At 51.1% G+C, this 23,332-nt stretch overlaps 1 protein-coding gene across 3 annotated transcripts in view; it reads left to right on the forward strand.

Annotated features, from left to right (window-relative positions):
- The window catches only part of ERI3 (ERI1 exoribonuclease family member 3), a 129,339-nt gene that overhangs the window by 92,966 nt on the left and 13,041 nt on the right, over positions 1-23,332 (forward strand). For all 3 annotated transcript variants that reach the window (XM_066555548.1, XM_066555550.1, XM_066555549.1), the window contains one exon: positions 259-358. In XM_066555548.1, the coding sequence (XP_066411645.1) occupies positions 259-358 (100 nt within the window). The remainder of the gene's footprint in view (positions 1-258; positions 359-23,332) is intronic.

A 23,332-nucleotide genomic window follows, 5' to 3' on the forward strand; every position in this document is an offset into this window, starting at 1 on the left:
TGTACAGGACACCACCAGAGGCTCTGAACACCTCTAAGGAGAATCAGGTGGGACAGGACAGGGTGAGAGCACTTTCTGTGGGCAATTCCTGAAGAGCAGCTGCGAGGGTGATGTGTGGGTCCACACTGAACACGATGAGCAGACACACACCAGCCCCTGAACACAGACCCACTCCAGCCCCAGGAGCAGTCAGACCTGGGCAAGTACAGATCATGCCTGCACATGGGCTATGTCTGACCCTCTGCTTCTCTCTTCCAGGCGTACAGCTTTGCCATGGGGAGTTGGCCAAAGAACGGGCTCTTAGACATGAACAAAGGACTGAACCTACAGCACATAGGGAGGCCTCACAGCGGGATAGGTGAGTGATGCTGCCCCATGCCATTTCCATCTCCACAGCTGCTGCTCCGAGTATGTGGGATGTGCCTCAGCTCTAAGACATTGTCTAGTCTGGGGTGCTGAGAACAAGCCAAAGGGCTGAAGAGTCCCCAGCTGGTGGAAGGGACGAAGATGTGTCAGGGCAGAATGGGCACATGGATGACTTCTCTGTCCCTTGCACATGCTGGTGTGCCAGACATACCTGCCTGTCCCTCTGGCTGGGGAGCTGCTTCTCTCCTAGACTGCTCTAGCAGTGCTTGGGTTAGGGTTGGATGTGGTCAGCACTAGGTGCCTAGAGCACAGCACAAGAGTCCCCAGGCTGGGTGGCATGCTCTCCCTGTTGGACCAGTCCTCCAGTTGCTCTGGATGCTGCAGTCCTTGGAAAGGAGGCTGTGCTGCCTGGCTTGGGAAGTGGCTGGAAACACACTGCAGAGTTAAGATGCATGATCCCAGCTGGAGAACTGAATCATCATCCTGTTTGTTAACACATCTGATGAGCTTTGTGGTCCTGCAGCATGCTCCAAGATAAAGTGATCAACTGTGCTCTAAGATAAACAGTGGCAGAGTTCCATGTATCCCCCAACTCCTCTGCACCAAAGTGATATGAGGGAGACCTGGCCCAGGACACTGAGGCCATATATCTGCCTGCTGCTTAACACTGGGGATGCAGAGCTGGTACAGCAGCAGGCTGTGGTACAGGCAGGAGCTCAGATTTACTGGGCTATAGACAGGGCTATGACTCAGGGCTGCATCACTCTTGTCTGTCTTGTTTCTCTGTGGAGCAGTAGATCACCTCTTGGAGACCAGTGGTCAGGTATTTTCTCTGCCTCCCAGCCCTTCATCCACAGTGACTTTTGAGCATTAAAGTTTGCAAGGAGGTAAGATTTACTTGGAAAAGTCACTGGCTACCTAGGCCTTAAAGAGGCTGTTTAATATTGTTTCAAGACTCTAACCATTAAACTCTCCAATCAATCCAAGTTAAGGAGATGAATTATTTAAAGCTCACCAGCTTTTAATTAGCAGGGTCCTTTTGAACTATGGATCTGGTTGCATTATTGACAGAGGTAGCATTAAAATTTGCTTCCCTGCCTGGGAGCAGATTTGCCTGGATTGTGTGCCATGTTGGGAGGCTCATGAGGAGGGAGCAGGAATTGCAGGAGTTGTGTGTGCATGTCCTGCTCCGGGGACTTGGGCTTTTTCTGGGTTTTTCAAGTAGATGCAGAGTTGGTTTCTGCCTCATCATTCCTCATTTTATGTGTGTGATGAGTTCTCTTGTTGCTGCCATCCCTTACTCCAACAAAGTGTCCCCATTCTCTGTAGTATCATCTGTCTGCTGTTGGTTTCTCCCCTTTATCTCAGTACTGTTGTCTTGCACAGGTGTGAATCCTGTGCCTGACAGAGTTCTGGGATTTGCTGTTCATGTCCCTGCTCATTCCAGTCCTTTAGGAGAGTTTTGCCAAACTCCCTCTGTGGAGGAGTTCTGCCAGTACAGCATGAGCCAGTGAGGCCCAGCACCCAAGCTCCCTTCTTGCAGCTCTCCATCCAAGTGAACCTGCCTTTCCCTTACCTCTCTCTTCTTCATGCTTTTGACTGCCCATGCATCAGGGTTGGGAGGTGCCATCCATTCCTTTCCCTGCTCAGGGCTGCCCTTCCTTTCTCTCTCTGCCTGTAAGGAGCCTTGATCCCAACACAGCCCTACTTCTCAGCTGAATAAAGGACTGCCAGCCTCTCACTGTCCACAGTGAAGCAAGGAGCTGGCTGTGGATCTGGGGATGGTCCCATGCCATCTAGAGCCTCCCTTCTCTTTCTGCTCAGCCCTGGAGTGCAGCAGTGTTTAGGGAATGTTAGGGAGCTGAGAGGAGGCTTCCTGGGTCATCTAAGGGGGGGATCAGCCTCTGATTTTCATGGCCCTTGTGGGTCACTGATGGCCAAAAATCTGCAAACCAAAGAGGACTGAGAAGGGAGCAGCAAGGAGATTTGATAGCCAGTCTCAGCAGTTTCACAGGTAGAATGAAGTGTAAGAGTGTCTGTGCAGCTCCTTTCCTGGCAGTCTGGGGAGCCTCAGCACGCTCATTCGCTTACGCAGGAATGCACAACACGGATGTTTCCCTTCAAATCTGACAGAAAAATTGCAGTGGATAGCCACTTGTTTTTGCAAACAATTTGCAAGGAATTTTGCCATCTTGCCTGATGGATTCTGTATTGCTTTGTTTCCAAATCACTCTCTGTTTCACTGTCTTAGCAGGTATCTGTTGCAAATCCCTGCACTTGACATGCTCTGGGACCAGTCCTGCTCTATGCTTCATCTTCTTTCCTTCATCGAGTTCAATAGCTGCAGAGTTCAGGGTGCTTGACACCCTGCAGGGCCAAGGCCACATTCTGGATGGGAACCACCTTTAGCATCCAGTGGATGCAGGCAGGATGGGCTCATGCTGGAGTCTCCCTCCATTCCCTGAAACACACAGCTGCACATAGAGCAAGCTGCTGCACAGAGCTCATGTTCTAGCTTTTGTCTGGTTTCTGTTCCTGAGCAAGTGAGCTGCAAAGCTTATTGAGGGGCTAGAAGAGTGATTTGTGTTCCCAAATACACCAAAATGTATCTGCATGCACTTCAAATACAGCTGCCTTGGGGTGGGGTGGGTGCAGGTGTCGTGCCATTGTGTTCTTGAGAGGGAAAAGGCAAAGGAAGGGGGGAAATTTAAAGATTTCAGGATAAGGTGATGGAAAAGTCCTGCTCCAGAGGGTGAGGATGCAGGAATTCCTTGGGAGATCAGAAAGGAGTAAAAGGGGTATAAAGCCTATTCTTTCATGCCCTTTCCCAGGTTGATGTTTCAGTTCTAAGGATTCCTTCTGGGCTGAATGTGTCCCTGGAGACTAGAGAGGATATTTTAATGCAATTTCCATCTCTTCTCTAACACAGGTTAGCTATGTGTCAGCTCCAGAGTGGGCTGTAGAATCTTGGGGAAAGGAACTTCTCTTTGTCTGCTGTTTTCTTGGCCCTCAGCAAAATGAAGTTGAGTTTTGCCAAGTTACTCAGTCTTACATATATGGGGACATTGCCATTCTTAACACATGTGTTTGAGGCAGTGCTTGCCAAAAACAAGCTGCAGCTTTTACTGGGAGTCTTGGCAGGCAAAGACCAGCATTCACAGGCTCCACACCAGTGGAGCTGGGTACCTGTGTTGGGGTCTCTCTGCTGGGAGTCAGACACTCATACAAATCAGAAGGATTAAAATCTCGGGTTTTAGTTGTGATTTAAATCAGACAGCAGATCACCTACATTCAGAAATTGATTTTCTTCTGGTTTTGTTTTTTTTTAAATGTGTTTCCCTGAAAAAAAGGTCAAATTTTACTGAACAGCACCTATCAAACCAAGTGCAGCTTTCGTTACTACTGCCCAGTTGTTAAATCTGGTTATTCTTTTACTCATCCAATACTCTATTTTTGCTACATTTATTTTGATTGATTATGTAACATAATATGCCTTCGGTCTTAGTTTTTAAATATTTTTTACATTAGAAAAACGGTGAATTACTGTTTGTTCTTGAAGAGCTGGTGATTAAATTATTACTCATGATTGCTCTTTTAGATGAAAACTGTAATGCCATGCTAAAGTACCTCAGCGGTAGTTAGAATTGATTTTATTAGGAAAATCCTCTTTCCCTTGCAAATATTCACTACAGAAGGAAACATAAATTTCAGAATACTTTTTAGGTAAAAAAAACCCTGGTACATGAAACCAGTGGGCTGGAAGAGTGTTTCTGGAAACCAGCCTTTCAAGGTGTTAGAATGAGTGCATCTCATCCTCTCTCACCTTAGTTGGTTGGTTTGTTTGTCTTCGCTTATTATGGAAAGATAAGAGACAAACCTTTTTTATTTTCAATCCTTTGTTGTTTCTCAGCTCTGAACTAGCCAGTTCTTCAACTGAAAATACACCAAAACCAGCAAAAAATTTCCAAAACTGCAAAAGTAGCATCTCCTACTGGGAAAGTTTTATTCTCATTTGTCAGCTCTGTTTCCCTCTCGAGTGCATTGACTGTCTTGAAAACATGACATTACTCCTTGCTACTGATCTTTTTTGAATCTAATTGAATGTAATTGAATCTTTAAATTTAGGATTTAGCACATACATTATTGTGATTTTAGATTTAGATGTAAATGTCTGGTTTGGGGTTTGTTTGGTTTTTATTTTTCTTTTTAGGGGAAAGACAGTAACTAGGCTGCTGTGCCTCTTGCTAGTGAACCCTCCTAGTACCATCCCAGGTGACCAGGAGACCTGGTCCCATAATAGCACCCATCTTGACATGGTGCCCTCACTGTTTTACACCAGCTGTCATAACCCTGTGAGCCCTGAGCCTCTGCACAGATGGCTTCACCATCTTCCCTGTTCCACAGTTCCCTTGCCGGGGCGGTGCCATGCTCCCTCTGTGGGGGATCTTTGCCCGTGCCAAACAGAGCAGCCCCACCTGCCTGGGCAGGTCAGCAGCCCATGCAGTGAGCGACCCAGCAAGGCACTGTGCCTCCCTGGCTCCATCTCTCTCTTTTCATTTACTGATTGGAAATCTCGGAAGGTTAGGGTGTGATATTGTTCCTGATCCAGAGCATTAATTAGGCCTCGGAAAGAAGAAGAGGAATTGCGTGTTTTTAACAGTGAGGTTAATGGGATGCTCGCAGAGTAGACAGTTTTAATGAGCTTCAACTTGATGCGCAGTGAGTTTACTCTTTGTGTTAAAAGGGTCACACTGCAGTAGTTTGATGTGGATTGTCTCCTGGCCCCCAATGTCATAGGTGAGCGTCTGTCAGAGTCCAGTCAGAGCGCATTTACTTAGTGACACAATTCTAATTAACTACCTCGAGCTGCCACCGCCGCGGGGAGCCGGGGCAGCGCCTGCCAGGGTGCCCGGTGCAGCCATCCCTCTCTCTGCAGCTCTGTCTCGCTGTGCTGGACTGCTCCCCACGCCGATGCCGCAGGAGAGGGCGGCGAGGGCTGTGCTCACCAAGCGCAATGGCAGGTGACAGGCCACCCGCCCTAATGGGGCCTGGGGCTGTCAGTGCCAGCTCTCCTCCTGGAGCTTGGCGGGGGTGGATGAGGCTGTGCCTCACCCTGCAAGGTGCTGGAGGTGTGTGGTCCTGGCAGCTTGCTGGCCATATTTCCACCTGCTCTCACTCTTTCCTGTTTTCCTTTCCTGTCTTTCCTGCCTCTCCCAGCATCTGTGGGATACTCTGTCATCCTTGGTACCCACCTGCCTCCCCTGCAACACAGCAGGGAGAACAAGGCGGTGGACAGCATTTTGTGAAACTTCCGTTCATGTTTTTCACTACTTTTCGTCCCACCCCACGTGGCAGAGCCAGTCCCACCATCCTGGTCTGTCCCAGGGTGTGGGACAAGCCCCAGAGAACCTTGTGCTCCCCCAGAGCAGGCATACCGCATTCTTTTTGAGCTTTTCACTTCTCAGCAGAGGTGACGCTTGCACAGCACCATCCTTCTGCTGAGGGATCCTGAGAGGGAGAGCTGAGAACGGGGCTCACTCCTGTGGAATGGGGCACTGCCCTGCACACAGTGGCCCCTGCTCAAGGCAGAAGGGGAAGGACTCTGAATTAAATAATTAAAAGAGACTTAAGTAAAAATCAACAGAAATGTCACCAAATGAGCAGTGTCATTTTAAATTAGCGCTCATAAAGGTCAGGCAGATCCAGAACAGGTGGAGCGGCTGCGTGCCGGGTGTCACAGCCAGGCAGCGTGTCCCGGCACCAGGCAGGGTGCAGGGCCCTGCACAGCCACTCGTGGGGCCATGGGCACAGGGACAGCGTGGCTGAGGGGTGAGGGGTCCTGCTGCAAGCACCGGGCCCCACATCCCTGAGGAGCGGCGGGGAGGGAGGGCTGGCCAGGGCAGCCGGTTAGAGGACGAGCAACTGTCAGAGTCCAGTCAGAGCACATTAACGCGGTGACATGATTCTAATTAACTACCGTGAGAGGTGTCACAGCTGGAAAAGCAGTGAGCAGAGACAAGCTTTTAAAAAAAGAAAAAAGCAATGTGACAGTCTTTTTTTTTTTTTCCTTTTTCTTTTTCTTTTCTTTCTCCTTTTTTTTATTTATTTTTTTTTTTACTCTTGTGTGCTCTCTCCCCTCCATGTGGGAGTGGATCTAAAGATAATTAGGATGTCTGGCTGCCTGGGAACCTGAGCCGGGGCTCTTTTGCTTTCAGTCATTTAAGTTTTCGACATCTCTGTGAAGGGACTTGGTGGCGCAGTGGATTACTGCGCACCAGAGTGACAGAACACTCTTCTAATCGTAAACCCTTTTTAGAGAGGATTCTGCTCTCCCTTTTTCCCCTGGAGCAGCAGGGGGTATGTTCTGATCACTGCAGCTCTGTTCCCATACACGCTACAATGGGAAACTCAAGGTCTTTCAGCTGTTTCCTGCAGTTAACAAAGGAGGCACAGAAGAAAGAAAGGAAGGATGATTGAGTGTTTGTGTTGACTGCACTCACCCCTCCATCCTACCCTGCCAAAAGTTGGTCATGTGCCCATCTGACCCCTGACTTCGTGACAGGAGTGTGATGGGTTTGTCACACCTTGTCCTTGGCTGAGGGCTCGAGGTCCCCAGAGAGCAGCCTTTGGAGGAAGTGTGATGGCTGCAGGGACTTCAACTGCCTGAGAAAAGTCAGGGTGCTTCCATGTGCTTCTCCCAGCCCCCAGGCAGGCAGTGGCAGTGCCTGCTCCCTGGAGATGTGTGGAAGGTATGCTCAAGTCCCTCTCTTGTGGCTGGAAGCAGTTGTTTGCAGCACCAGGGTTAGACTGAAGATTTAAGAGGGATTTCTGGATTGTTTGCTGTGCTGCAGTGCCTGCGAGGCCCAGCTGCAAACCGGGGCAAGTCTGTCTCAAGCCTCAGATCTGGCTGATCCCCAGCAGGACGGTATTGCCATCATCTTGGAGCTGCCCTTTGGCACAGCAGCGGCTCTACTCTTTCCTCTGGCTTCTGGTTTTAGGAGTAGTGGTGGGGACTGTCTCCCTTGGCAAGATTTGCTGTCCTTCCCTTCCTCCCTTCCACCCATGCCAGTTGTGATTCTCAGCCCAACACCTGGCCCAATTTCTGTCCCCAGTGATAGATGAGAAACCTTTCAAATATAGTTTCATATCACTCTCAATGTTTGTAGTGGGAGCACTGGGAGAGGCTGATGGTTTGTATTATTTGTATTATGTCTGCTCTGTTTTAGTAATCAGCCAGTCCCAAAACCAGGAGTGTGCAAACCTGAACTGATCTGTGCTGTAATGACCCTTACACTGCCTTGTACCCATCACACTCCTGGCTGTTTGTCCAGTCTTTTTAGTTGTCTGTGGCTGAGCCTTGCAAAATATTCCCCTCACACACTACTGGAACAACCCTTGCACTGCCCAAGCCCTGTCCAATATTGTGCTGGGCAGGTAGAACAACTTTGCTGGCATTTGTTCTTCTGCCCCTGTAACAGACAGCACTTCCCAAGCACCGTGATGCACCCTCTGACACAGTGAGATGTGTTAGGTGAGAAGCCCTGGAAGATCATTAACTTTCTACAGAGCTTTTTCTGTAGAAAGTAGCAATGTAAAACACCGAGTGACATTTTGATTTCCTGTAGATTCTTTTGGTGCCTTGGTGTCTCTGCAATATGTCCCAGACGAGGCTAAATGGTGGCGTGTCTTCCCTTACCTGTGAGGAGAGGAAGAGTTTCCTGTTAATGAACATAAACATCTCAGTTAAGGGCACAGATTGCCTGCCTTGCTCCACCCTGGACTTTGGTGGAGGGTGTCTTTTAATGTCCTACTGTCCTGCAACAGCAGTGTCCCCAAATTTGCCTTTACATGACTGCATCCCGGGAGGTCACAGGCATGCTGCTGTCCCTCTCAGGTTAGTCCTTGTCTCCAGAGTTTGAGCATCTACATTGTCCCCTCTCTGTCCTCCCTAGAATGTACAGGGCTGGTGAGCACTGTGGTCTGCCATTGTGAGGAAGAGAGACTCCTGCCCAAGTTTTAGTAAGGATCTGCCTTTAAGGAGAGCGATGGCAGAGGTGCAGAGGGAAGGCTGTGTCAGCAAGGGATGCCAGGTTTAGAGCTGCCCCGCTTCACCTAATGAGAACCGATTGCAAGGTGCAGGAGGGCAGGGGGTAGCAGTCAGCCAGAGAGACTCCACTGCAATTTAACAAGTTTTCATTCCCCTGAGTTCCCTGATAAGACCCCCCTCGAAGTCTGTACAGGAATTCATATGAATAGGATAATTAGGATATTTCAAAGCTGCGACCCTCAGAGGAGTCCTTGGATTAATCTGTTTTTTCGCTTAAAGACATCTGTAACTACAATCTTTGTTTCTCTCCTCTTCTTCTCCCCCTCCTTCTTTTCCCTTCTTGTCTGTCTCTGTATCTCCTGTCAAACCGTGGCAGACGTAAATGACAAAGAAATCAGAAAGAGAGATCAATGCAGTCCAAATTAGCACTTGGAGATAGACTGTGCTGGAGATGTCAGAGCCTGACCCCAGTTGATCTGCCAGCCTCCACTGGTGATATTATGCAAATTGCATCCATCTGGCAGAGCCCAGTAAAGGACTAATGGGGCAGGGAGGGGGCCAGGACCACGCACCTTTGGGAAGAGGAGAGAGATGGGGGTCTTTGGGGAGGGGGGTTCATGATCCACAGGGGAGATAAAGTACTGCGTTGGCTTCCTTTGCACTCCTGGGTGGATTAAAAGCCAAACTCCAGATAAGAGATAACCAAACTTCATTTTGGTTTTTATTTTATTCCTTATTGCTCCCCCCACGCAACCTAGTACCAAAAAGAAGGGGGGAAAAAAAGGTGGTTCTTGGTGCTCGTTTCCTGCACGTCATTACCACTAATGGCAGTTTGAGGGGAGAGACAAAGTCAGGGAAAGAAAGCAAAAAAAAAAAAAGCTGGCTGCTTAAAAGACTGTTGTAATAGGAGCATGGATAATAGAAATCTCAAATTACGGTGATCGCCTTGTTAAGAAGTTTGAAAATACAGCCAGATTGTCTTTAATGAGAGAAATATGGCTGTTAGTTAGTGAAGGAGGAGGGAATGGACCTTGTTTCAAGATCTATAGCTCGCCCATCAAAGAGGCACTGTCTGTTTCATTTCAAAATCCTGCTCCTCTGCCTGATATTAAAAATAGTTGTTAAAGGCTTTGACTAGCAAGACGATTCTCTTTGACTTCCTACTCTCTTTCCACCTCCCCCAAAAGACTTGGCTAAGATAACTTCTGCTTTTAAAAAACAGCTAAGCAAGGAAAGAAAGAAAGAAAGAAAGACGAAAGTTTTGGGGGCTGCAGGATGATACTGCCCCTGGCACTCCAGGGTGCCTGGAGCCTTAAGCCTGAGCACTGCCAGCACCGTGGCCATTCCCACCATGGCAGAGGGGAGCCTCCTCCATGCCATGTGCTGCTGTGCCAGGATGAGCGCTGAGATGTGGTAGACACCACTGCCTTCCTCTTGGGAGCCCTGACCCAGGCACAGGGCAGCAGTGGCTTTTTTGGCATCTGGACCCTCATTAAGTGCCATGATGCTTCTTTCCTTTGCTCTACCCCGAGCCTGAGAAGTGGCACCAGGCCAGGGTTGAGGATGCAGAGAAGAGCTCTGACAGAAGCCAGGTCTGGCAGCTGCCCTCCACCCCCGCCTCTTGTGAAGAGCTAAGGGGCACCTCTGTGCTGTTAGGCTCTGACCCGTAACTCCTGCCTCGCTGTGGTGCTGACAGTCCCCTCTTCATTCTCCCCTGATATCAAAGGATCACATTAATTGGTTTCAGGATCGTGGCCCCATGTCCTGAGCGGCCTGTTTAAGATAACGAACTCAGAGTGTGTTAATAGCTGCTATAGCTCAGCAGAGGATCTAGGGACAAGGCCTGGATGAGGAAGATGCTGCTGGGTGGGGAAGATGGGCATTGACACATAAAAGTCTATCCAATACTATGTTTTTCCCTCACTCCCAAGTTGCTAACATTTTGAAATCCCAGGGCAAAGGGGCACTGGCCAGAGGGGAGAGCTGCACCAGCCAAACTGCCCTTTCCCAGCGTGGCCTTGCTCTTTTCATGGGTCTGCAGTGGGATCAGAGGTGATCTGCTCATATCCTCCATAGATTGAGACTCTTCCCAAAGGCAAAGCTGCCACTGCACAGGATGATCCCAGCTGTGCCATTAATCACCCGAGTTCTGGCTTGTTCCTGATTCTGCAGGAGAGACCCGCAGTGGGCTGCCCCACGATGACAGTGTTTCCATCTGCTCCTGAGAGTCATGAGCAATCCTGCTCCAGCTTGGGTGGGAGCTGCATTCTTCTAACACAGAAGAGCCCAAGCAGCTTCTCCCAGCCTGGGCTCTGAACTGGGCTGCAAGTGTACAGGACCTGGAGGGGAGGCCGGAGGGGAGGGTCATGGTCACTGCTAAGGGTGGGTGTACTAGTCCATGCTGCTGGGACCAAGATTCCATGTTCAGTAATGTAGTCTGACATGTCTGTCCTGTGTGCTTGGAGGTCTCTGAAGAAATGGCATGAAGGAGGGGCTCAAGAGCTCCTATGAGTTTTTGGCCGGTTGATGGCCCAAGGATGTAGCAGAATCAGCTGGCTGGGCTGTCACGCGGGGTGGGCTGCAGAGCTGTCCTTCCTTATCCCTTCATGGCACAGAGCTGATCTTTAACCATGGAATACCCCTACCCAGAGATGTGATCCAAACCCCACAGTGATGGAGAGTGCCTGGTAGTCCTGGGTCACTTTTCCCACTATAATTAGCCTCATTGTTAATTACTTGCAGGCATGTGATGTGCAGGGGTAGCATCCATGCAGCCAGAGGGGCTGCCTCTGCACAGACCCTCCTGCAGTGCACCAACCCTGCACTGCTCTTTGTCTCCTGCCCACCTCAGCAGCAGGCATGGCACTGGTGCTGCTGGTTGCCTTGGCTTCCCAAGGCATGCATCTCCCTGCCTGCTGCCACCTCTCAGCCAGGCCCCAGAGGGAAGGGGATCTGTGCCCTGGCACTGCTACCACAGGAGCCTTTCCCCAGGGGCTCTGTGGATGGGGTGAGCCTGCAGACAGCAGGACCCCCTGCCCTTTGCCCTAAGGAGGGGCACAGCAGCACCACCTTACCAGGAAGCCCACTCCAGCCCTTAGCTGCCAGCTGCTGAGTGCTGGGGGTGTCTGGGCCAGGTCCCCTCTCCCGTGCTGTATGTTTTCAGCAAGAGCCACTGATTTGGCTCTGTGTGCATGCCCAAGAATCTTAGGGCTTGGCAGCTGGGTCATCTCCAGCACCCACAAAGCCCCCTGCTCATGCTCTCCCCCTCTGAAAGTACATACATAACAGCTGAGAGAGGCAGAAGGGGAGAGAAAAGGAGAGACGCCAGCTTTGCCTCCACGCTCCCATCCAGAGCAATCTCCTAATGAGAAGAATATGGCTGCTAGTTAGCAGAGGGGTGTGTCCTGTAGGCTAAAATGAGATAGTTACACTGCACTGATTGAAGGTTGAGGTTAGAGGGCAGCACAATTATGTTCAGGAGATTCAAGGGCTCTGTTTGATGCAGCAGTTCTAAGCTCCCAGCCAGTGTCAGTAGTTTAGCTCAGGGTTTCTTTTTTTTTTTTTTTTCTTTTTTTTTTTTTTTTTTTTTTTTGTGGGCTAAAGACAGGAAGGATAAAAACTATGGGAATGAGTTGTTTCTATTATTATAAAGTGGTGTGAGTTTTCTTTTTTCTAAACCACCAGTTCACCCCCCTTTTGCTTAACTGTTTCCTGATCATTATATTTTAAGCTGTTCAGAGGGAAGAAGAGCGCATCCCTTTCCCCCTGGAGAGCAGCTCTGAATTTCCCCCAGACAGGGAACGTGATTTTCTGTGTCCACTTCTGCTCAGTTCACTGACTACGGATCAGGAAAGCAATTAGCAGTTCAAATTATGCCAGCACCAAATTCTTTGTCTCAAAATCATGGGTTAAGAGTTGCAAAAGAACCTTAATTGTCTGGTGCTGAACTAGATGTTTTTTTCTGAAAGCATTTCCAGTGCTTAGGGCTGTTTGTGGGGGGAGCCTCTTGTGTTTTGAATACTGTGGATCCTTTTGCCAGAGCCTGCAGCGGTGTTCAGGCACTGCAGCAGCATCTCTGGCCTCTTCAGCCTGTCTCCCATCATCAGGCTAGCTGCCTTGCAAGCAGCCATGCATCCATCTCAAGATGATCCTGGTCACTGTCATCCATCTCCACTGTCCTCTAACCCATGTGTAGCTCTCTGGTCGCTGCACACAGCCTCTGCCCACCTGCATGCACTGCAGGGAGATGAGGACCAAAGGGGCTGCTGGCCTGCAGCAGCAGCACATGGCAGCCCTGTGCTGCCCATGGAAGGAGGCTGTTCCTCTCTTGGTGACAGCACCCAGCCCTGCTGGGCTGAACACGAGGTGCTGACCTGCCCATCTCATCCACCCCATCTTCAAGGGTGGACGAAGGGATGCCTGCCCCTTTCTCTCCTTGCCTGCTCCCCAGGGCCTTTTTTGTCCCAAGCCCACACTTCACATTGCCTTTTGATCTGAGTGACAGCCTGGTTTATTTACTCTAATGGTTCTCAGTTTTAAATGTTAATTCCTCCCTGAAGAAAATGTCTTTTCAGGATGAGTTGCCCATCAGCAGAGACATGGAGGGTGTGTTGGCATCCCCAACCTCTTGCAGAGCCAGGCCTTCACCCAATGGGCAGGAGCCTGGAAGGTGATGCCCAGGGAATGCCTCAGAGTCCCTGTCCCCACTGTGGCCTGGGCTGTCCCAGGGACACCTCCTTGCTGGGCACATCTAGGTGGGACAGATTCATCCCTAGCATCGCAGTTTGTCCCTGTGCAGCCTGTTTGGCACAGTGCCACACACCACTGTCACAGCCCCCCATAATCCCAGCTGCAATTAGGGGTTGATGGATTGTCCCCAGGCCAGGGTCTCAGTACAGCCCCCTAAAAGGGACGAGGCACACGCAGAGATGGGCAGGGGCCTGCTGGGCTGCCGCCATCCAACAACAATTTCTAATCTTGATTGGAGAGGAGGGCGGTGGGCTGGGGGGGAAGAATCAGAGATAAATGTTAGCTCATTTCTTAAGTAATTAGTTACCTCCTCATCCCCATGTTGTAATTGTGAACAAGCTGTAATGTTTAATTAGTGTGTAAATGAAACCCCAATTTCATAATGGCTGCGGTGACAGCGCTAAGTGAGACAGGCACAGAAGGGGCCGCATTGTTTCAGCAGGAGATGAAGCTGTCGCCCAGCAAGCCAAGCGTCTCTGGGAGAAAATGGAAATGATAAACGAAGTGAGGCTAATTAGCAAAATCCTACAGGCCCCACTGATGGTTCTCATCAAGGGGAGGTAATGAAGCGGGCGGGCCAAGCTGAGGGGGGATTAATTGGAGCTGATTGCTGCACATACAGGCACTGTAGAGCAGTGCATGCGGGGATGCAAACTTTCCTGCTTTTCTCCTCTTGCCTTCCCCCAGGACCTAGCTGTGGGTAGAGCCTGTAGGAAAGGCACAGGTGAGAGTCTGGTTCTGGAGCAGGCAGGACACAGATGCAGAGGGGTGTTCCCTGCCTGCAGGTGTCTGGGCAGAGGCACATGGGCACCCATCCCATGTGAAGAGCAGAGTATGAAGGATCTGAAACATTGGAGAGCTGCTGCAGGGCTAGTTTATAGCACAAGGAGGATTATAGCTCTTCGTTAGCTGCCTTCAAGTCCCTCCTCCTGTGCTGACTGTATGTTGAGTGTAGACATTTGGAGAGTAAATAAAGCACCTCTGCATGATGGGTGCTAGGGAAGGGATGAGTCCTCCATGCTCCCCCTCTGGGTAAGAGTTTCTGCAGAGCTGTTACCTGTGGCACCACAGTGTGGCAACTGAGCCAGAGCTCGCTGTGGTGGGGGAACCTGAGGCATCGTGGAGCTGAACTTTATCTTTTCAAGCTGTGTATGAAATGCCCTTTCTGCAGCTGTTGGCACACAACCCTGATCACATTGCATTACTTAGTGACATTTCAGGGAGCACATGGACCCCGCTGCCAGTGGGCTCGGTCCCAAATGTCCCATCCCTGCTGCGGATGGGGTTCAGCTGCCTGCAGGCCAGGCTGCCCCACAACCTGCTCTTTACCTGCTGCCAACTCAATATCAGAAGTGAGCAAAAGCCTTGCCAAGCAGAAGAGAGGACAGCGATACCGCTCTGAGCTTGCATACGTTAGTCTGTCCAAGCAAGTTATTCATGGCTGCATGTGAAACCTTGGGACCATGAGCAGCTCTTTTCAGTGTCTCGTCTCCTTTTCTGACAGAAAATGAGAGAGTGAGTTGTCTGCTTGACAAGTGCCCATGCTTGGCATGTCCAGTGCCTGCCCAGAGACATTGCATCCCTTCCTCAGGGCATCTCCAAGCCCCCCGCTGCCTCTCTTGCTGAGTAATGAGAGATTTCCCTGGGCCTCCGAGGGCTCTAAAGAGGGGCTGAGCAATATTATTTATTCAGTTGTTTACAGAAGCGTTTGATCGGGAATAGTTCTTCACTGCCAGCCTGTTGTGTATTATTCATTGCAATAATCTCTGCAGATTGTGATAAACTGTAACTGCGGCGGGGCAGCGCGGAGCTGGGCTGTGCTGCCACCGCTGCCTGCTCCGGCCTCTAAAATATCGGCAGCTGCAATCATAAATCTCAATTTACAAGTGGGACTATTGCACGGGGAGTTATAGTTATACTAATGATTACTTCTCTGTCTTATTTTTCATGTTGCAACAGAGTAATAAATTTTTAAAAACAGCCTGGGCAAAGCGTCAGCAAAGGCTGTGCGTCCTCTCACACGCTGTCAGCAGAGAGGGGCATTCCTGTTCTCCAGCAGGCATCTCGCTAGTGAAGAGAGCTCAGCTCCCTGCATTGTTTTCCCTGCTGAGAATGGGGACTGAGCCCTGCATTTGTCACTGACCTAGTCTTTGTCAGTCAGACTTAGGAAATCCTGGGGTTTCTAAGGTGGGGATCTGATGACTGAGAGTGGAGCTGGCGTTTGAAGGGTGTATCTTATTCTTGTAGCTCACCACCCTCCCAGCACCGGGGCTTTCCCAGGCAGAGAGTTGGAAGCTGCCTTTTTGCAGACAGTGTGCCCACAGTGTGGAAATGGGGTGATGGCTCGGATGGTCCCACCTGAAGGAAAGCCCCCCTTCCTGGAGAATAGCAAGGGTCAGAAGAAAAGGCTTTGGGTTAGAGAAACTCAGACCTTGCTCCCATCCCCATGTGGGAGCAGTGACTCAGGGACACCCAGTGGCATCCCTCCTGGAGGAGTCACCATGGGGGCACCCCCCAAAGACCAAGTCTCTTGCCCAGAAGGCAGCAGTGGGACACGGGGTTCAGTGAGCATTTCCCAAGTGTTTATCACAGCTCCGAGGTCTGTGATGTGAGGCCTCTGATGGATGCCTCCATTCACAGACTTGACATTATGATGTACAGGGAGCCTAGAGATATATAGATTTTCAAAGTGGCCACTTTGAGCATAATTATAAATATCCAGCCTCTTTACACAGTGAATTGTTGCCAGGGAAAGAAGGACCCCAGGAGCTCTGAAATTTGGCATCTAGGATTTCTTGAGAAAGGAGCCTTGGCAGAGGTTTTCCACCCATTTTGGGGCCAGGAAGGCGTGGGTGTTAAGGGATGATGCTTTTCCCATCCTGAACCCCCCTGGCAGGTCCTCCCCCATTCCTCATGGTGCTGGCAGTGTCTCTCTGTGAGGGACATCTCCAAGGCACCAGCACACTGTAATATGATTTTAACTGCTTCCGAGTGGCTGGCTCCCCTTCCAGATCACAGCACAGAGCACCAGGGGCATAACAGAGCTGGGAGCAGGTGCTCCTGGTCTCTGCGGGATCCATGGCCCCAGAGACACAACAAAGGAGAGATCTTCCCCTAGCTCATGGGTGGCTCATCTCCTTACACTAGCCCTTGCAGCATCCCAACCCACAGAGAGAGGGCTGGTGCTCAGCACAAAGAGATCAGTTTTCAGGTGAGCAAAAGATCCCCCAGCTGGATGGGTGCTGGATGCAAAACCAGCAGCTGAGACCTGGGCACAATCAGGAGCACTCCTACATGCCCTCCTTGGATTCACAGGCTCCTAGAAAAAAAGGCAGCTGTCCTTTCTAGAAAACCATCTGGAAGTCTCCTTATCATGCTTTTCTCTTGCCATTTGGATGATATCAGAGTATCACCACGTCCATTGCTTGCTGGAGTGGGGTGGGTGTGCCCTGGGGAAGGTGTCTGCAGGCAGCTGTGTGCCCATCCCTGTGTGTGAGTGTCTAGGCTCAAACAGCCACCGGTTTGAGCCTTCCCCACCCTGGGACTGGGGCATGCTGGAATATTGCAGGGAAAAATTAAGAGAATGTTTGAGGATTTGTGTTCTGTTTGCGAGCAGGGTCTGGAGGAGAGAAGGTCAAAGAAGAAAATTGGAGCTGAATTTAAATCAATGGCAGGTAGAGATTAGAGCAGTGGCCCAATTAACTGCAGCAAGACAGGTGGAGGCTGGGGGAGGGCTCTAGCTCTCCAGGTTAGGATCCCTCATTGGACCCCAGTTCTGGTCCATGGAGATATGAATGAATGCCTCAGACAAAACAGGGAGCATGGCCAGGGACTTGGGATGGGGACTTTGTGCCAAGGACTTGCTGGTGGGCAATGGCTGGAGTAGCTGGAGGATGTGGATGGTAGCAGGAGACCTAGGTGGTTTGGTGTCAGATTGAATCCCACTCCCTCCTTCCTTCTCTGCACATCTTGCCAAGCTCAATCTGCCTCTCCATCCACATACCAGCTCTTTGTCCTTGTTTTCTTGTCCCAGTCCCTTCCCCCATGTGTCCTGCCATCATCTCAGCTGCTCCCACCACCAGCCCCACTAGCTCCCCATCACTGTTTCCTCCTGCTTGTCTGTGCCTTGGCTCCAGCTCTTGTTGGTGCAAGTGTTTCAATGAAACAGTTTCCTCCCTCGCACTTCCTGGGGAAGTCATCGAGCACCCGGAAAGCTGGGTCCCACTTCCCACGCAGGTGTGTAGGGTGGGTGCCAGGAGGGCTGCAGCAGCTGGAAGCAGGGGCCAGCCCTGGGATGATTGTCAGTGCACGTGCAGCTGCCCAGGGCCACACACAGCTGTCTTTGCCCAAAGTTGGCTTGATTCTAATGGGAAATCCAAAACATTCTGGGTTCCAAAAATCACCTTCCCAACAGACGTCAAGGCTTTGTTCTGAAACATCGTGGTAAATATGAAAAAACCTTGCACTGGCAAGTAACTAGAATTTAAGGGAAATAGTGACATTCTTGTCATTCTTGTTGATGGCAATGTATTAATGGTTTGGGCTGGAATTTCCTGGGAAAAGAATTCAGTGTGAGTTAACATCCAGCATGCAATGTCTCAGCTGATTCACTAAATTTTGGGGAAAATCACTGTGGGTCACATCAGAGCAAGAGCAAGCCACCAGCCCTTCCTTAGTCGCAACACACGTCCCCCATGTGCTCCTGGGGTGAGGGCAGGCAGGAACACAGCTCCCATGTCTCTAAGCCTACAGGGGTCGGGCTTTGCTCTCTCCAGCAACCCTGTGCACTGCAGCATGTTGCACATTACCTAAGGAACATTAATTAACATTGCTGGAAGATGTCAGGAAAGGTGCAATTTGAATGGTCTGGCACCACAGTCATTCGGATGCTGAGTTAATTCAATCCTTGCACACAGTACTCCTACAGATTGTTGGCTTTAAACAAACAGCGGTGACAGATTTGTTGCTGCGGAAATGTGGTCATTAAGTCAGGAGCGTGTGTTTGACCTGAAAGCGATTGAGTGATGGATGCAAGTCATTTTAAAGCTGCAGCAGCCAAAGGATGCTCCTTTTGGAGAGCAATCTTGCATCTAAGGAGTGTAAATAATTTAAACAAACAAGTAAAGTAAGGTGAAAGCACTGCTGTGTTGTGGCACTAAATGCAAAGCAAGGCAGTCCTGTGGTGAAGGAGAGCTCCTTTGCACAGCACTGTCATAAAGAGGTGCAAGGTACCAGCTTAGAGGCTGTCTGTGGGCATAAATGGTACCAACCAAGCTCCCTTCACTTCACAGTCACCCATGGGAGCTGTGCATCTGCCGCACTCCGAGTGTGAGCAGTGCAAGCACTGTGGGATCCCCAAGGAGCAGTAATCAAAGTGGTAGAGATCACCTCCGTGTCCTGGAAGAGCAAGACTCACATGTCCTGCAGTGTGGCACTGTGCCACTCCAGCTGCTCCTCTTGTCAAGCTGAAGGAGGCTGATACTCCCTTGACTTCCACACAAGGTCTGGCTGGTCTTGTCCAGCAAGGAAGGTTTGGTGAACCAGGAGCTTGGCATGCTCCATGCCAGCCTTGCTCTGAGCCATCCTCTCATTGCTGTTGAAGATCCTGTCACTGGTCACATCACAGGGTGTGCACATTATGCTGCTGGATGTGGTGTCCCTGTAATGAGGCTGGCACTTACTGTGCATTAGGAGCAGCCACCGCTTAAGCCTCAATATCTCGGCCATTTAATTTAATGGGTTTTTTAAAATACCAAAAGCAATTAAGTTCACATTGTGAGCTAATCGCCTACAAAATTTCATTTCAAAAATGCTCCGACTGTTTGTGAGAGGATTGCTGGAAAGCAGCCCAAATATGCCACCATGTCTGTCTGTGTGTCCTTCTTTGCCTTCCCTCTTTTCCAACCAGAGTTAAGCAGACTTCTCAAAAGGAAATAATCACATTCTCAGTTCCCTGCTTTTCTGATAGTTTTCCTCTGGTGTGAATTTTGCATGTCTAAGTTAAATGCCAGTGATTGGTGATGATTATAGTGCACAGCTGGTACTACAAGAGTGGAAAACCGGGGTTTGAGGTCTGGCTGATGGGCAAGAGCCAGCTGTTGCTGGGGAGTGAGTGGGCACACAGCTGTGTATCCAGGCCAGGAGTATATGGTGGGAGCTCTGATATTGTGTCACCACTGCCTTGAGGCCACGTGTCTGTGCTACTGCCCAGGGCGTGTAAGAGGTGCCTGAGCAATAACACCCAAACCTTGCACAAGCCTTTCTGCTTTGGAAAAGTGTTCTGGGTGAGCTGTTTGCAGCATGTCCACCATGTCCCATGGTGGCTGCCCTCCCTATCCTCCTCCTGCCTTAGCAGCTTCAGCTCACGGCATTCATCCGTGGCAGTCCCTGCAGGGACCAGCTTGCCTGTAGGCTGCCAGGCTTTATCAGATCGGAGAAGAGCCAGAGGTCTTTGTCAGAGATTACTTGTTCTCCTAAACAGTCATGTTACTGAATATGGAATAATCTCCCCTCAACATCCAGCTGGGGGTTTTGTTTCCTTCACTGTGGGCTATCATGTTAACACTCTCCTTAAAGCACCTTTGCCAGCTGAGTCACCCATGTGATGCCCATCACCTGACCAGCACGGTGGGCAGGTGCACACTCCACACCACTGTCCACCAAGCTGCCTGCCCCCAGTGTGTTTAGCTGAGCCATGCATGGCTGCCATCCCATTTTGGCTGTGGTGTTGCCTTCTCCATACTCCCATTGCCATCCCCCCCAGCTGGTTTCCCTGGCTGGCAGTGGGGAGGTGATTTATGGAGTCCCACATGCACCCGGTGAGTCCGGCTCTCTGTGTTTCAGGGAGATCCATCGCACAGGGAGGGGAGGTCACTGCGTTGCAGGTTTGCTAACCTTGCCCGCTTATTAAAAATGGTAAAAGCCTCCCTCAGGACTCGTGAAGTATAGATCCAAAGAGCTCCATATGCTGTTCCCCTTAATGAGATGTCTGCCTGAAGAGCAATAGCAAAACACACCATCCAGTGCAGGGTCCCTATAGCTAGATGGCCTGGCTGTAAACAGAGCCGTCCGTCTTAATGGGCTATCGTGTAAAAACTTCTCCCAGTCAATAAATCAAAGGGGCTCCATTTATATCATGTGCTGCCTTCGCTATTAGGCTGCCTCTGGATGGCATGTTCTGATACAGAGCTCCCCGGGCCTGCCAGACAAGGCCAGAGGCTCTAATAGGCATTTAATTTAGGCTTCCCTCTGCTGATACCCATGCAGAGTTCAGCATCTGGGACTCAGCAGGGGCTCCCTTGTGGTTTGGGGTGGCCCTGCTGTGCAGGAAAGGGCACCCATGGATCAGCACCTGGCAGGCATCACCTCCCCTGCCCCTGCTGGGTAGGAGCCTCTGGTGTACAGGGAACCAGACTCTCTCTGTGAAGGGGTGTGTGGGTTTGGCGAGCACCCCACTCGGTCAGGAGCAGAAGCCACAGCTTGGCGCAGTTATTTATTTTTCATCCCCTCCCTTGTGCTGCTCAGATGCCACCGGAGGAAGTTCCGCTTCAGCCACCATCCCAGGCAGAGATATTAGTCCTCATTACTAATTAAAGGAAGCAGGAGTAATTGACGGATGGTGGATGGCAGGGGAGCCAGTGTGATGAACAGCCCCTGTCCCTGTGCCGGGGACGCATGCTGAGCGCTACCTGTTAGCTACAAATAAACAAACCTGATAAATAATAAATAGTTTGAGAAGAGTGGGAAAGCATTATTTAAATTAATAGGGATTAGAGGGAGAGGTCTGAAAGAGCATTCCTCCAGATGAGCTATCCGTGGACAGACAGGGACTCATTTGTTGCAGACTGGAGTAAACAAGGAGAAGGGGAGGATTCATCACAGCAGGGCCTCGCAGCGCTTCTAGGGCTGGCAGCAGCATGGCTGTACTTCTCCTGGCCACCCCTGCATCAGGGCTCCCTGTGTGCCTGCTGCCTCAGCCGTGCCACTGTGCTGTCACACCTCTGGTGCCAGCCTGGGGCACTGGGTGCTCTCAGGGAGTCAGGGTGCTGCAGCAGAGCAGTGGGGAGCGGATGCTGGGCTCTGGCTGCTGCCAGGGTCCCACACCACGACAGGGCACCTGCAAGTTTTCCCAGACAGCTTGATGGCTACCTGCAGCCTGCCTCCACCCAGGCACCCACTGACAGCCACGGGTTGGTCCCAGCCGGCAAATCCGGCTGCAGGGGGGTCTCTCCTCACGCCCTGACATTTGGATACCACCCTGCCTGCTCAGGGCAGGAGGCTGGGATGGTGGAGGAAGGAGGAATGCTGTGGGAGGCAGAGGAAAGAGGGGAGGACAGACGCTCTGCTCGCTATCATATCTACTCCATCTTATCACCACAGTAATTTGATGATAAAAAATAATCCGAGGCTGGAAAGGAAACATGTGTAGTGGAGTAAAGATTGAATGTAGGTGGATTGTGCCCTGGGGCGGCGGCTGGGAGATAGAAGGAAATGTCCTTCTGTTTGACATACTGCCGAGTCGCAGCCGTGCCCCTGCCCTGCCCGAGGCACAGGGAGCCCACTGGCCCCTGGGCCATGTGCCGGGCAGCGCGGTGCCTGTTGCGGGCCCCCAACACCTCCTGCCCTCCGCCTGCACCTCCTGTGACCCCCAGGACCCTGTGGGGTGCTACCCCCCACCCTTTCACCCCACAGCTCGTTCCCAGCACACTTCTGGTTATTTTTTTTCCCTTTGGTTATGCTTCACAACTCATTTTATCAGCTGTCAGTAACCAAATGTCTTTTTTAAGGAGTGGGTTATAGCCACTAATGTACTGAATGCTATTGCACTGGCTGCAGTTAGTGTTCCACGGCTAAATTACTATAATTAATGTTCCACTAGAACTGTTTGTAACAGGCGGCTGCGGGAGCCCCAGGTCTGGGCTTTCACAGCCACTGAGTTATCTCTCTTCCCCGGAGAAAGCGCCTCTCACAAAGGGGAGGGACGAGGTCAGCACTGGGACAGGCAGGCACTCGCCGAGCCAGCTCCAGCAGATGAGTGGCCGGGGAGCTGTTCCCGGGGTACAGACTCCCTTTGTCACCCCTTCTCGGCTCTGTGCCCCGTGGGAGTGGCAGGGGGTGCAGTGGAATTCCTGCTGGGATTGTCAGGGCACTGCTGCATCGCCAGGGCTTCGCCTATCGCCCTCCGCGATTGCGTTTTAAAGATGGAGCACGGTGCCTAGAGAAACGCTTCCAAAACTCGCTAAGGGCAGTCAGCAGAGATGTTTCCCTGTGCCAGGCATGGCACTTCAGCCCGCACTCCACACCAAGTCTGCACCCAAAACCATCCCTGCTCTCACCTCTCAGTGAGGCCAGAGGTGCAGGGGGAAAAAATTTGCTCGGCGGGCACACACACCCCTTGTTTCGCTAAATGCATTGTTCAATACCTGCAACAAACAGATTAGCCGAGGCTTTATCAGGGACAAGAGAAGGGAGAGCAGTGTGATAATGGTTTTCAGCAAATCCTCGGGCTGTCACAGATTAGAGCCGCGGCAGGAGCATTATCAGCCCTTTCCTCCTCTCCCCATCACCTCCCCCTTTGTCTCTTCTCACCATCGGATTTCTCCAGCCAATCTATCCCTGAGAGAGCCGGGCAGATACAAGAAGAAGTCGGTTTCCATCTGATCTGCAATTGGTTTTTCTCGGCAGCCGATCCGTGTCGCAGCATTGATCCGTGGGCCCCCCAGCGCTTGTCACCTTGCGTGTCTGGAGAGGAAGGTGGCCCAAGGAAGGGGGGCTGGGGTGGGGATGCTTTAAACTTGCTGTGTGCCATTGATCTGCAGGCAGGAGCATGGCCAGGCCAGCCCTGCCAGGCAGGAAGGCACGAGCCACCTGCCCTCATCAGAGGAGTTTAAATGGCTGTGACCTTCTTATTAAAGGAGAGGAATGTCTTTGGAAGGCCAGCGGGAAGAGGGGGCCAACCCCAGGCCCTGGGGCAGGTGGTTGGGAGCTGCCCAGCCCTCACCATCTCACCAAGGGACAGCTCAATGAGACTGGCACTGGGGTGCTGGGAGCCTGCAGGGCACCCTCCTCTCTCAGAGGGGTCACCCACTGCACCCACATCCCCATTTCTGCTGCACACCTCTCTGTGCCACACTGCAGCATGGCCTGGCTTGAGTGGGGACCCCTGTCTTG

The sequence above is a fragment of the Molothrus aeneus genome, chromosome 9 (assembly GCF_037042795.1).
Source record: "Molothrus aeneus isolate 106 chromosome 9, BPBGC_Maene_1.0, whole genome shotgun sequence".
NCBI lineage: Eukaryota > Metazoa > Chordata > Aves > Passeriformes > Icteridae > Molothrus > Molothrus aeneus.